Below are 14,642 nucleotides of genomic sequence, written 5' to 3'. Positions count from 1 at the left end.
GGCGAGTCACTGGACCCAGCTCACGGTCAGGTGCTCTGTCATTGTCACAGTGAGTTCCCGTCTCTACCCCTGACATGAAAATACCACAGCTCTCCTTTCGGAACACGAACGAGTTCACAGGTTTTGGTAAGAGGTAGGTAGATGAAAATCACTTAGTACATTTGCGGGGCGGGGGGGTGGGGCAAGACAAAAACAACACCTTTAATTCCCCCTTCTCCTTCTCATGTCAGGAAGTTCATGCACCGAGAGTCGTTTCCTTGTCACTGAGACTCTGAAGTGTAAATGTCTGTGGCAGCAATGCAAACACGCGCACTCCGGCAGCAATGCAAACACGCGCACTCCGGCAGCAATGCAAACACACGCACTCCGGCAGCAATGCAAACACGCGCACTCCGGCAGCAATGCAAACACGCGCACTCCGGCAGCAATGCAAACACGCGCACTCCGGCAGCAATGCAAACACGCGCACTCCGGCAGCAATGCAAACACGCGCACTCCGGCAGCAATGCAAACACACACACGGAGTCCCAGAGGCTGAAAGCCCGTGACTGGAAACCGATAAAGGACGGCAAGACTGTTTGCTAAGAAATCGAGGAGCTGGCCCTGGCCGGTTTGGCTCAGCGGTTGGAGCGTCGGCCTGCGGTCCAGAGAGACCCGGGTTCGGTTCCCGCTAAGGGCACATACCTCGGTTGCAGTTTGTCCCCGGCCCTGGTTGGTCATGCAGGTGGCAGCCACTTGATGTGTCCCTTCACGTCGATGTTTCTCTCTCTCTCTCTTCCTCTCTCTCCCTCCCACTCTATCTGAACAAAAAATGGAAAAATGTCCTCGGGTAAGGATTAAAAAAAAAAAAAAGAAAGAAAGAAATCGAGGAGCTGACAGCTGGCCCACAGAGGGCTTCTGCTGCCCTCCAGGGACGCTTACCTGCCCCCAGATCCTCGCGTTCGCCACAGAGTCAAGTACTTATGTTCCAGATACCAGGCTCGCTCCTGGAACACCAGCTTGGTTCCGTACAACAGACAGAAACGAGGGAGGGCGAGAGGGGGGAACAGAGCAAATAGGAACATGTTAGAAAGTGCAGAATCCAAGGGGGTGGTGGGGAGAGAAACAGCACATTGTTACATGTCAGGCAATCACAGAAGTTAATATAGTACTTCCTTAATTAACATGGTCACATTTGGGACATGCAGTATATGGGTGTTTTTTTTTAAACCATTCTATGGAAAAATTAAAGCATATATATAAGCAGAAAGAATAGCCTAATCGACTCTTATGTCTCCATCTCCCAAATTCAACAAATATTAACTCACGGCCAGTCTTTTTTTTTTTTTTTTTCTGTATTGATTTTAGAGAAAGAAGGGAGAGGGAGAGAGAGAGATAGAAACATCGATGAGAGAGAACATTAATTGGCCACCTCCTGCATGCCCCCCACTGGGGATTTGGCCCACAACCTGCGCATGTGCCCTGACTGGAAATCAAACTGGTGACCTCTTGGTGCATGGGTCAATGCTCAACCACTGAGCCACACTGGCCGGGCATGGCCAGTCTTTTTCATCTGTAACCTCACCTAGTTCTCCCCCATCCCTGATAATTTAGAAGCAAAGTCCACTTATAAGATACGTTAACATATAAATTCATATTTCCGTTTGTTTTGCTTCACAGTTCAAGATGATATTATGCAGAATGTTTATTTCTAGTTTCATGAATTGAGAAGGAAAGCAAACAGTTGAGCACGTTTTGATTAAACTTTCTTAAAAATAGCATTACTCATTTATATTTTGTTTTAGGACGTTTCTCCTATTACATTTCAACAGAATTCCTTCTTTTTTTTTTCTTTAATCCTCACCTGAGGATATTTTTCCATTGATTTTCACATAGAGTGCAAGGAAGGGAGGGAGGGTGAGAGAGAGAGAGAGAAACATGGATGAGAGAGAGAGACACATCAATTGGCTGCCTCTCGCTCGACCCTGACCAGGGCTGGGGATTGAACTGCAACCAAGGTACATGCCTTTGACCGAAATCGAACCCAAGACTCTTTGGTCTGCTGGCCGATGCTCTAACCGCTGAGCCAAACCAGCCATGGCTGGAACTCCTTCTTGACATCAAAGCAATAATAAACGATTTTTCTTGTGGCAACAAGAAACTTTGAAGTTAGCTATTCAGTGAGCTGTTAATATTCAACAATTCCAAAATTACACAGTAGAAAGAATAGTATAATATACCTCCAGCCTCCTCAGCTATGACCCATGGCCATTCTTGTTTTATCTCTACTCACCGGTCCCCTCCTTCCTGTATTACTGTGAAGCAAAGCTCGGTCATGTCGTTTCATCCACGAGCATTTCACTGTGTACCTCTAAAAGGGAATGACTCTTTAATTTTTTTTTCTTTCCATTTTTTGTTCAGGTAGAGTGGGAGGGAGAAAGAGGAACAGAGAGAGAGAGAGAGAAACATCAACGTGAAAGGGACACATCGAGTGGTTGCCACCCGCACAACCAACCAGGGCCGGGGACAAACTGCAACCGAGGTACGTGCCCTTAGCGGGAACCGAACCCGGGTCTCTCCGGACCGCAGGCAGATGCTCTAACTGCTGAACCAAACCAGCCAGGGTGGGAATGACTCTTTAGAAGTAAGATAATCTCAAAGCCAAGCCAAGCAACAGCAAACCTCTTATTCAGAGTCAGATGGAGGTGACTGTCACACCACCAGAAAGACCTGATGTCTTCCATGGGTCATCAGACAGAAACCCCGCAGTTCGCAGTCATGTAGACAATACAGGCTCTTCCTTCCGGAGGTTCTGGGACACCCTTGAATTAGTGTCATCATGAAGAGCCTCAACTCTTCAGTCTGCCCAGAAAGAGTTACAGTATGGCTTAGCCGCCTGTTTATGAAATATATTTAAGATTAATTATAGTTCTTTTATGACCTCGCCAAAGTTCTGGGCACTAGCTGCGTGGTGACTGTAAGCTTCTTTTGGCTCTTTTATATAACAGCTTTTAGAGAAAGCTTTTAGCTGACCCCCAGACAGTGAGAGCAACTGAAAAATACTACAACACATCCAGAAAACATGCTTTCTTACAAAAATAATAAATTGTATAGATGATGTGACTAAACTGAATCACATGTCTCTAAATGAACTTATCACTACAAAAAAATCACTGTGGATTCCTAGGTGCAGAAAGTGAATCCCCATTCTTATTCCCCGTGGGTCTACAAAGATAAAGGACAAGGATAAGGGACCAGAGCCAAGGTGGTAGAAGTAAGCCTTTTTTTAAAAAAAAGAAATAATCTAGCTCATCTTCTCACTCAGTTCAGAATCCCGTGTAAGCCGATGTTCAGCTAAGAACCAGACAGTGTGTTCACCTTAGGCTGATTCCAGCAGAGTGTGGTAAGTGATCTACAAAGGTGGGGGGGCGCGGCGAAAGGGCAGCACCCCAGGCTAGGACGCTGTGGCTGCAGGCTCAGAGTGAGGAGGGCAGGGAGTGGCTACTGCACCCTGGAGGAGAGCTATGTAGACAGGGACACCTTACAAGGAGCTGTGGCCTTCAGCCTAGGAGCACAGAGCCCCAAGGGGATCCCACAGGAAGACAGGCAGGGCTATCCCCACCGCATCCTCCTCCCTGCTCCAGCTGGAGCTTTCTGTGCAGAGGGAAGATTCTGCTGATGCAGGTCACTTCCTGGACCCAGAGCAGGCGGAGAGGGCGGAGGGTAGCGCTGGAGAGGCAAGCGGCCGAGCTCATCTCTAACACCTGGGGCAGATGGTCATCCAGCCTCCAGGCCAGTTCATCTGACTCAGGCCCAAGCCCACATGGCCCCACAGAGCTCCTAACAAGCCCCTGACTGCTGACACCATTCCCAGGCTTTGTCCCCAGCTGTGGCCTTAGCCAGGCTCACACCAATTTAAAATGGGCAAGAAAATTAACAGACTACACTAGAGAGGATATACAGATGGCAAAAAAAAGCACGTGAAAAGATTTTCAGTATCATTAGCCATTAGGGAAATGAAAGCTACAAACGCAACAAGATATTCCTATGCCTCCACTGGAATGGCAAAAAATAAAAATGCGGATAACACCAAGTGTTGTTGAGGATACAGACAACTGGGTCTCATACACTGGGAATGTAAAGTTTTCATAAAGGTAAGCATACATTTACCACGTCTCCTGCTAAATTCACTCTTAGGCATTTACCCTAATGCAGTGGCTCTCAACTGTGGATGATTTTTTCCCTCCACACGCATTTGGCAATGTCTGCAGACATTTTGCTTGTCATAACTGGGAGAATCTAGGGGCATCTACTAAGTAGGGGTCAGGGATATTTCTAAAAACACCCGACAGCCCTGGCCGGTTTAGCTCAGCAGTTAGAATATTGGCCCGCGGACCAGAGAGATCCGGGTTCAGTTTCCACTAAGAGCACGTACCTCAGTTGCACCTTGTTCCCAGCCCATGGGATTGTGTGGGTGGCAGCCAGTGGATATGTCTCTCTCACATCAATGTTTCTCTTGCTCTTTCTCCCTCTCTCCTTCCCGCTCTATCTGAAGATGAATGCAAAAATGTCCTCGGGTGAGGATAAAAATAAATAAAAAAATAAAAATACCCTACAAAGCACAGGGCAGCCTCCATAAAAAAGAAGTATCTGGCCCAAAATATCAAGACTGAGAAACTCTGCCCTAGAGAATGAAAACTTACGTTTACATACTATATCAACCTGTACATGAATATTTATAGCAGCTCTACTCACAATCAGCAAAAACAGAAAATAACCCAAATGTCCTTCACTGGGCAAAGAGATAAAAAAAAAAATGGTGGTATATCCACACCGTGGAGTACTACTCAGCAATGAAAAAGAAAAACCATTGATGTGTGCATGAACTTGGCTGAATCTTAAAGACATCATGCCAAGTGAAAAAAAGTCAATATCCAAAGATTACAAATTGTATGAGTCCACTCATATAACATTCTCAAAGAGACAGAGCTATAGTGATGGACATTAAGTCATTGGTCACCAGGAGTTATCAGATGAGGGAAAGGATGATTACTAAGCCACACCACGAGGGATTATTTTAGGATGGTCAAATCATTCTGTATCTTGATCATGGTGGAAGTTACAGGATTCTATCAATGTTCTAATATTTATAGAACTATATACCCCATAAACAAGGTTATGTTGCTGTGTAGTAATTAAAATGTATCATCTTTCTATGTACGCCTGTCCTCCTTGGTTACTGCAAACTCCAGGCTGAAAATAGCTATATCCTCTAATGGGTCTCAGTATTAAATCCTTGGTCCCTGATCTCCAACTGAAACTTGCCTCTTACCTTCCTAGTTTCCCATAGCAGTGTGCGTTTTCCTCTGTTACGCATTCTGCCTCTTGGTGTAATTATTTGTCCATGTCAACAGCTCGTGCATCCTGGAATTTCAGCAGTGCCCAGCCCAGCATCAGGGCCCTCTGTGCATTTGTGGGACTGAAGAGCTCAGAGAGCCTGGGCTCCCAGGGGCACAAGTCCACTGGGACCAAGAACAGAAAAAATGGAGGTTGCTGCGATTTATGACAAGTAGGCAGCTTATATCCATGGCCCAGGCTGCATAATAAGCAAGAAGCTGAAGCAAAAGGACCGAGCTGGACCTCTAGTGTCAGAGAAGATGAACAAAGCTTATTAATGCACGGTAATACCAGCGTGAGATCACAACAGCTTCCCCAGCAACAACCCAGTTCTCTCACGGTGATAAAGTGCTCTGCCTTCTGCCTCAGACTTTAGCCTTTTGGGATCTGCGATGCTGCCTGGTAAAATTGATGGCCAGTGGCACCATCTCCTAGTTTAAGGAAATTCTTCCAGCATTAGCAAAAAGTATTGGCTTTGCAATGTCTAAGGGCATTCCTTGCAACAGGAAAGTGATTTTTAAAAATGGATCAGACTGGAACGATGCCCATCTCTAATGCATATAGTTCACCTGCCCGGTCCCCCCAAAGCCACCAGCTCCAGGTGTAAGCTCACCACCTTTCAGAGTTGAGTTCATCTTATTGATACATAACTGGAAATGGGTGGGAGGATCAACTTTGGTGTCCTTTTCTTTGCTCACCCAAACAAGTTGTTCAGATCAGACTTTCCTTCCAAATGGCTGGTGATGTTAATTTTTTTAAAATCTAACCTGCTCAGTATGTTTTGATGCTTCTTAAAAGCCTCTCTTCTTGAGAAAGGTGACCGGCATGGCAGATGGATCTTTCTGGTAGCTCTGGGAGAGGGGGGTTAGGATGAAGGGGATCTTTGTTCTGAGTCTTTGGACACTGAGGAGACCACCCACGTTCCGTGGCAGAGGAACCAGTTTCTGTCCTTGGGGGCTGAGATCACAGTGAAGTTATGCCCATGTGCTGGTGTCGTGGTGGATCAAACGTGGAGGGCCTGGTAGGAGGCAGAGACAGGCTACAGAGAGCCGGACCCAAGGTGCGTCCCAGTTTATGCCTCATTGGAAAAGTCTAAAATACCTATATCCAAATGTCAGGAAAAAGAAGGCGCAGAAACTTTGTCTGCAGGAAACAAAAACTCAACCGCTCGAAAGGAGACAGAAACAGCAGCTCCAGAGAAGGTAACTGAGACCTTCTACCAGCAGCCGAATGCACCTGGGCAGGGGGCACGGGGACTCAGCTGCTTCTGAACCTGAGGGCAGACTGGCAGGGGAAGGCTTGCCCTTCCACTTGGGGTCTGACAGCTGGCTGCAGACCTGAGCTTTCCCGCGATGGCTGTACTCGGCCGATCTCCCTCTGTCGGTGTCCGTGCAGGGCTCTGGCCTCACCATGTCCAAGAGGAGGAGGGAAATTCAGAGAGCACAGCTTTGCAGGAGGACCAGGCTACTCCCTCCTGCACAATCCACTAGGCACCTGGCTCCGACCCATACCCTCCCTTTCTGCAGACAGGTTGGGCAGCTTGTGGGGGAGCTTTCTGCTAGGTGCTTCTCCGACCCTCATTCACCCAGAATTGATCCCAACTTCCTTCCCCTCCCACCTGCCCATCTGTCTAGCTTTGTAATGACCACCACCACCCATCTCCAGAACTTTTTTCATCTTGCAAAACTGGAACGCTACCGTTTAAATAACTCCTCACTCTCTCTTCCTCCAGGTCCCTGGCAACTCTCACTCTACTTTCCGTCTGTGAATCGGACTGTTCTATGTACTCCATGTAAGTGAATTCATATGGAATTTGTCCTTTTGTGACTGGCTTATATCATCAGCATAATGTCTTCAAGGTTCATCCATGTTGTAGCCTGTGTCAGAATGTTGTTCCCTTTTACAGCTGAGTAATACTCTGCTGCATGTTTAGACCACATTCTCTTTATCCACCCATCGGTGGACACCGGACTGCTTCCATCTTCTGGCTATTGTGAGTAGTGCTGTTATGAACATGGGCTGCAGATAATAGCTTGAGTTAATGCTTTCATTCTTTTGGGTACATACCCAGAAGTGGAACTGCTGGATCACATGGTCATTCTATTTTTAATTTTTTTGAGGAATTACCATTCTGTTTTCCATGGCTGCACCATTTTACATTGCCAGGGTTCCAATTTCTCCACATCCTTGCTGTTTTTTATTTTATTTTATTTTATTATTTTACTTTTTTTTATTAGGGTGTGAAATGGTATTTCACTGTGATTTTGATTTGTATTTTCTAATGATTTAGTGATGCTGAGCATCTTTTCATATAGTTATTGGCCATTTGTAGATGTTCTTTGAAGAAATATTTATTCAAGTAGTTCGCCCATTTTTGAACTGGGTTGTTTGTTTTTATTGTTGAGTTTTAGGAGTTCTCTATATATTCTGAATGTTAACCTCTTATTAGATATGTGATTTGTCAAAATGTTCTCTCATTGGGAGAGTGTCTTTTTACATTGTTGATAGTGTCATTTGATACACAAAAGTTTAAAATTTTGATGAATTCCAATATGTCTGTATTTTGTTGCCTGAACTTTTGATAGCATATCAAGAAGTCATTGCAAATCCAATGTCCCGAGGATTTCCCCATTTTCTTCTGAAAGTTTTATAATTTTAGCTCTTACTTTGAGGTCTTTGTTCTATTCTGAGTTCACTTTTGTATATCATGTTATATTAAGGGTCCAACTTTATTCTTTTGCATGTGGCTATCCAGTTTTTCCAGCACCATTTGTTGAAAATACTGTCCTTTTCCCATTGAACGATCTTGGCAACATTGTAGAAAATCATCTGACCAAATGTGCAAGGGTTTTTTTTTTTTCTGGACTCTGTATTCTATTCTGTTGCTTTATCTTAGTTTATCTTTTCCATTGTCTATCTTTATGCCAGTGCCACCCTAGTTTGATGACTTTAGTTTGTAGTACATTCAAATCAGAAAGTAGGAGACCTCCAAATTTTTTTCTTTTTTCAAGATTGTTTTGGTTATTCAGGGTCCTTTGGGAGGCCATCTGAGATTTAGAATGGATTTTTCTATTTCTGCAAAACAAAACAAAAACCACCGGTATTTCAAAAGGATAGCACTGAATCTGTAAATTGCTTTAGGTAATACTGACATCTTAAAATTATTGCCTTTCAATGTGAACACAGAATTTTCCATTTAGTTGTCTTCTTTAATTTCTTTCAGCAACATTGTATAGTTTTCCGTGTACAAGTCTTTTACCTTCTTAGTTACATTTAGTCTTAAGCATGTTTTTGTTATTGTTTTCCATGCTGTTGTAAATGGAATTGTTTTCTCATTGTCTTTATGCACTGTTCATTGTTAGTGTAAAGAAATGCAACTCATTCCTGCATGCTGATTTTTGTATTCTGCAACTTGACTGAATTGGTTTATCAGTTCATCCTTGTGTTGTTTCTGATAAAAGGAAAACTTTCAGTCTTTCATCATTGAGTATGATGTTAGTTGTGGGCTTTCCATACATTACTTTTATTATATTGATGTAGTGTCCTTCTATTCCTAGTTTGCTGAGTGTTTTCTTTTTTCATAAACTGGTGTTAAATTTTGTCAAATGCTTTTTCTGCTTCAGTTTAGATACCCATGTGTTTCTCCCAGCCCCCTCCATTCTGTTAATGTGGTTATTACATTGATCAATTTTTGTTTATTGAACTATCCTTAAATTCCAGGAGGAAACCCCATTTGATCATGGTGTACCATCCTTTTAATATGCTGCTGAATTCAGCTTGTTAGCATTTTTTTTTTAAATCCTCACCCAAGGATATTTTTACATTGATTTTTCAGATAGAGTGAAAGAGAGGGAGAGAGAGAAACATCGACGTGAGAGAGACACATCAATTAGCTGCCTCCCGCATGACCCCGATCAGGGCTGAGGACGAACTACTACGAAGGCACAAGCCCTTGACTGAAATTGAACCCGTGACTCTTTGGCCCGTGGGCCAATGCTCTAACTGCTGAGCCAAACTGGCCAGGGCGCAATCTTCTTAAAATTTATTAGAGCATCGGCCTGTGGACAAGAGAGACCTGGGTTTGGTTCCCACTAAGGGCACGTACCTCCGTTGCAGTTTGTCTCCAGCCCCAGTTAGGGTTGCCTGGGTGGTAACCAGTTGATGTGTCCTTCTCACATCGATGTTTCTCTCTCTCTCCCTCCTTCTCCCCCTCCCACTATGTCTGAAGATAAAAATGCAAAAATGTCCTCTGGTGAGGAAAATAATAATTTATTGAAACTTGTTTTGTGTCCTAATATGTGGTCTATCCTAGAAAATGTTTCATGTGCATTTTAAAAAATGTATATTCTGTTGCTTTAGGGTGAAATGCTCTGAAGATATCAATTAAATCCATCTGACCGAGTGTATTACTTAAGGTCACTGTTTCCTTGTTGATTTTCTGTCTGGAAGATCTTATACACTGATGTAAATACTGTGTTAAAATCCTCTACTATGACTGTATTACTACTGTCAAGCTCTCCCTTTACATCCATCAAGGTTTTCTTTACATATTTAGGTGATCCTATGTTGGGTGCATAAATGTTTACAAGGGTTATATTCTCCTGCTGAATTCTCCATTTATCATTTTGGAATGTTCTTCTTTGTCTCTTACTATAGCCTTTGTTTTAAAATCTATTTTCAAATGTAAGTATTGCTACCCCAACATTTTTTCCCTTTCCATTTGTATGAAATATCTTTTTCCATTCCTTTACTTTTAGTCTATGTGTGTCTTTTGTTCCAAGGTGGGTCTCTTGTAAACAGCATATATATATAGATCTTGTTTTCTTATCCATTCAATTACTCTATGTCTTTGGATTGAAGTATTTAAGCCATTTACATTTAAAGTGATTACTGATAGGTACATATTTATTGCCATTTTATTCTTTCAACTATGTTTCTCTATTTTTTCTCCTCCTCCTCCTTCTTCATCTTGAAGAAGGCCCTTTAACATTTCTTGTAATACTTGTTTGGTGGTAATGAAATCCTTTACATTTTATTGTCTGGGAAGTTCTTTATTTCTCCTTCTATTTTAAATGATAGCCTTGCTGGGTAAAATAGTCTTGGTTTTAGACCCTTGATTTTCATCACTTTGAATATTTCATGTCAATTCATTCTGGCCTGAAATGCTTCTGTTGAGAAATCAGCTGACAGTCTCCCCTGTAGGTAACTTTTTCTCTTTTTGCTTTCGAGATTCTCTCTTTGACTTTAATATTTGCCATTTTAATTATGATGGCCCAAGGTCTGGGCCTCTTTTGTTAATCTTGTTCAAAATTTTCTGTGCTTTTTGGACTTGTGTGTCTTTTTTCCTTCACCAGGTTAGGGAAGTTTTAAGTTATTATTTCTTCAAATCAATTCTCAATCCTTTGCTCTCCCTCTACTCTTATTGGTACCCCAATGGTGTGGATGTTGGTAAAGTTTATGTGGTCCCAAATGTCCATTAAATTATCCTCATTTTTAAATTAAAAAAAAAAAAAAATCCTCACCTGAGGACATTTTTTCTACTGATTTTTCAGATAGAGTGGAAGGGAGGGAGGGAGAGAAAGAAACATCAATGTGAGAGAGACACATCGATTGGTTGCCTCCCACATGACCCCAACCAGGGCCAGGGATTGAACCACAACCGAGGTTTGTACCCTTGACTGGAATCAAACCTGCGACTCTTTGGTTGGCAGGCTGATGCTCGAACTGCTGAGCCAAACCGGCCAGGGCAAATTATCCTCATTCTCAAAAATTCTTTTTTCTTTTTGTTGCTCTGGTTGGGCATTTTCTGCTACTTTGTCTTCCAAATCACTGATTTGATCCTCTGATTCATCTACTGTTTATCTCTTCAAGTATATCTTCATTTCAGATACTGTATCCTTCATTTCTGACTGGTTTTTTTTATGGTTTCTATGTCCTTTTCCATGCTGTTGCAGTTCTCACTAAGTTCCTTATAGTTCTCACTAAGTTCCTTGAGCATCCTTATAATAATTTTTTTTAATGCTAAATCTGATAAATTGCTTGGCTCCATTTCACTTAGCTCTTTTTCTGGGTTTTCCTCCTGTTCTTTCATTTAGGACATGATTCTTTGTCTTCTTTCCTTTTGGCTACCTATTTGTGTTCGTTTCTATGTATTAGGTAGATCTGCTATGACTCCCAGTCTTGGTAGGGTGGCCTTGTGTAGTAGGTGTCCTGCGAGACCCAGTGTCACAGTCTCCTTGATCACCTGAATTGGATGCTCTAGGAATGTCCCTTGTATGGGTTATGTGGGCCCTCCTATTGTAATTGAGTCTTTTCTTTTTTTTTTAAATCCTCATCCGAGGATATTTTTTTCCATTGATTTTTAGAGAGGATGGGGGTGGGGGTAGAAAGACAGAGAGAGTGGAACATTGATGTCAGAGAGACACATTGAATGGATGCCTTCCACATGTGCCCCAACTGGGGCTGGGGATTGGACCTGCAACCCAGGCATGTGCCCTTGACCAGAAATTGAACCTGGGACCCTTCAGTCTGTGGGCCAATGCTCTAACCACTGAGTCAAACCAGTCAGGGCATTGTAATGAAGTACTAATTGCTATTGGCCTGTTCTTGAGTGGGGTCAACCCTAAGAGTGGCTGGCTGTGAGGATCAACCCCTGACCACTATGTACAGGCTGCTGTGCAGGTCTGACCACGCAAAGCAGAACTTGCCTCGGCAGGGTCTGGTGCCTGCCAAGATCTCCCTTTGGATAGGCCAGTTATGAAGCTAATTGGATCCTGCTTTGATGTTGCCTGAAGCTGACCTTTGGATGTGTTAATTCTGGGGCCTTTTGGGAGGGACTCTGGAGCAGGCCAAAGTCGGTCACTGCCTGAGACTGGCCCTGGGCAACCTGTTTGCAGCTACAAGGCAATCCTCTGCTTGTGGATGCGTCTGTGGACCTGGGTGTGCGCAGGAAGGACCGAGCTGTGTTCCACCAGCACTGGCCTGGGGGCAGGTCAGCAAAAGTTCCAAGGCACCCTGAGTTCTGCCTCCACTTGCTTCTGCCTGCTGGCTGCCTCCCAGCTCAGCCACTGAACGAGCCTCTGGAAGTACTCGAGCTGCGTGAAGTAGGTTCTCAGTGAGTCACCAGGCAGGGATGTTCACCAGATTGATACAGGTTCGATCTCTGCCATTGCTGGGTCTGTGGCCACTCAGCAAGTGTCCCAGCGTATATCAAGTCTAGCTGCCACCACAGGGCGCTTGAACACCTTTGTGATGAGGTGGGGTCGCAGGGAGTTGTAAGGGAAGCCCAGCAGAATTTATCAGGTCCAGGCAGACCACACGTTGGCCATATGAAAGGGGGGCTCTGCACCAGATGGGGGTGCAAGCTGAAAATGTTCCCTGTCCTAGGGCTACACAACTCCGTCTGTCCCAGACTTTTCTCAGAGCCTGATCTCAGCAGGTCAGGGCTGTGGGGTATTGGGAGGGTGGGGCTAGTGGATCTCCCACAACTGGGAGGTGCCGTTTAGGCTTTTGGGAAGGTGGGGGGAGTAGTTCCCTCCCCAGAGCCACACAACTCAGTCTGCCCAGGATCCTACTCAGACCTCAGCAGGGCGCAGCCACCAGGAGCCTGGAGAGTGGGGGTGGCAGATCTCGGGGAGTCCTCAGGGTGAGGCCAGCAGATACTATCAGGCCCAAACAGACAATCTGGCCGTGTGAGGGAGAGGCAGAAGTCAGGCTCATGGGAAAGTGAGGGACATGGCCCCATTTCCCAGCCACACAGCTCAGCCACCGACACCACCTGAGTCCGCCCAGACCTTTATACCCAAGCCCAGGCAGTGCCTCCTCAGCAGGGTGCAAGTCTGCAGGTTGGGGTGACTGGGAGCCGAGAGGGTGGGGCTATTGCATCCCCCAAGCTGTTGTTGTGCGGAGGGGAGTGCTCCACCTAAGAGAGATGCACCTGTGGTGTGGGAGAAGAAAGATGCACCTGCGGTGTGGGAGAAGAAAGATGCACCTGCGGTGCGGAAGAAGAAAGATGCACCTGCGGTGCGGGAGAAGAGAGATGCACCTGCGGTGCGGGAGAAGAGAGATGCACCTGCGGTGCGGGAGAAGAGAGATGCACCTGCGGTGCGGGAGAAGAGAGATGCACCTGTGGTGCGGGAGAAGAGAGATGCACCTGCGGTGCGGGAGAAGAGAGGTGGCACCTGCGGTGCGGGAGAAGAGAGATGCACCTGCGGTGCGGGAGAAGAGAGATGCACCTGCGGTGCGGGAGAAGAGAGATGCACCTGTGGTGTGGGAGAAGAGAGATGGCACCTGCGGTGCGGGAGAAGAGAGGTGCACCTGCGGTGTGGGAGAAGAGAGGTGCACCTGCGGTGCGGGAGAAGAGAGATGCACCTGCGGTGCGGGAGAAGCACTCAGATCAGGGGTCCTGGTGGCTGTCCCTTCAGCTCTCTCCACAGCACAAACTCATTTTTCCTCTCATGACTCTATCTGCTCCACTCCCCCTCCCCCAGCACCCAGGGTGAGTGCTGCAAACCAGATTTTGTGTGTTGGCTCTTTAAGAGGATGCCTGTGTTTTAGTAGACTCTGACTTTCCCTTGCAGACAGAAACCCCCTGCTGTCTGCAGCCAGATTGTGTGCGCACCTCTTCCTGGCTCTGGCGCTCAGGCTGGGAGCCTGGCTAGGGGTCGAGACCCCACGCTTCTCAGAGGAACTTTCACAGCCATATCCCTCCAGAATCTTGGCTGCTGTCCGTGAGAGGGGGCCAGCCCTTTTTTTGGTAAATCCTTCTTTTGTAAATCCTGATTTTAAAACTTCTCTTCAGCTTGTCTTCAGTTGGTTATTCCGGGTGATTGTTCTCTATGTTAGATGTAATTCCAGTTTGGTCCTTGGAGGAGGTGTGTGTAACATCCACCATCTTGGGCCTCTTAAAAATACTGAATAAGCCCTGGGCAGTTTTTCTCAGTGGTTAGAGCATCAGTCTGTGGTCAGAGAGTCCCGGGTTCAGTTCCTGCTAAGGGCACGTACCTCGGTTGCAGTTTGTCCCCTGCCCCAGTTGGGGTTGTGGGGGTGGCACACACTCGATGTGTCTCTCTCACATCAATGTTTCTCTCTCTCTCTTGCTCCCTCTCTCCCTCCCGCTCTATCTGAAGATAAATGCAAAGAAAAAAAAAATCCTTGGGTAAGGATAAAAAAAAAAGCTTAATAAGCCCTGGCTGGTTTGGCTCAGTAGTTAGAGTGTGAGCCCATGGATTGAAGGGTCTTGGGTTTGATTCCCAGTGAAGGGCATG

General features: G+C 45.4%; 1 protein-coding gene across 1 annotated transcript in view; it reads right to left on the bottom strand.

The window, feature by feature from the left end:
• Window positions 1–917: 917 nt before the first annotated feature.
• Window positions 918–14,642, bottom strand: part of ACOXL (acyl-CoA oxidase like) — a 310,943-nt gene continuing 297,218 nt past the window's right edge. Inside the window, 1 exon segment of the mRNA XM_036262440.1 lies at window positions 918–1,022. Coding sequence (XP_036118333.1) covers window positions 918–1,022 — 105 coding nt within the window.

Source organism: Molossus molossus, unplaced genomic scaffold, assembly GCF_014108415.1.
Source record: "Molossus molossus isolate mMolMol1 unplaced genomic scaffold, mMolMol1.p scaffold_m16_p_15, whole genome shotgun sequence".
Taxonomy (NCBI): domain Eukaryota; kingdom Metazoa; phylum Chordata; class Mammalia; order Chiroptera; family Molossidae; genus Molossus; species Molossus molossus.
This window is presented reverse-complemented; position numbering and strand designations above follow the sequence as displayed.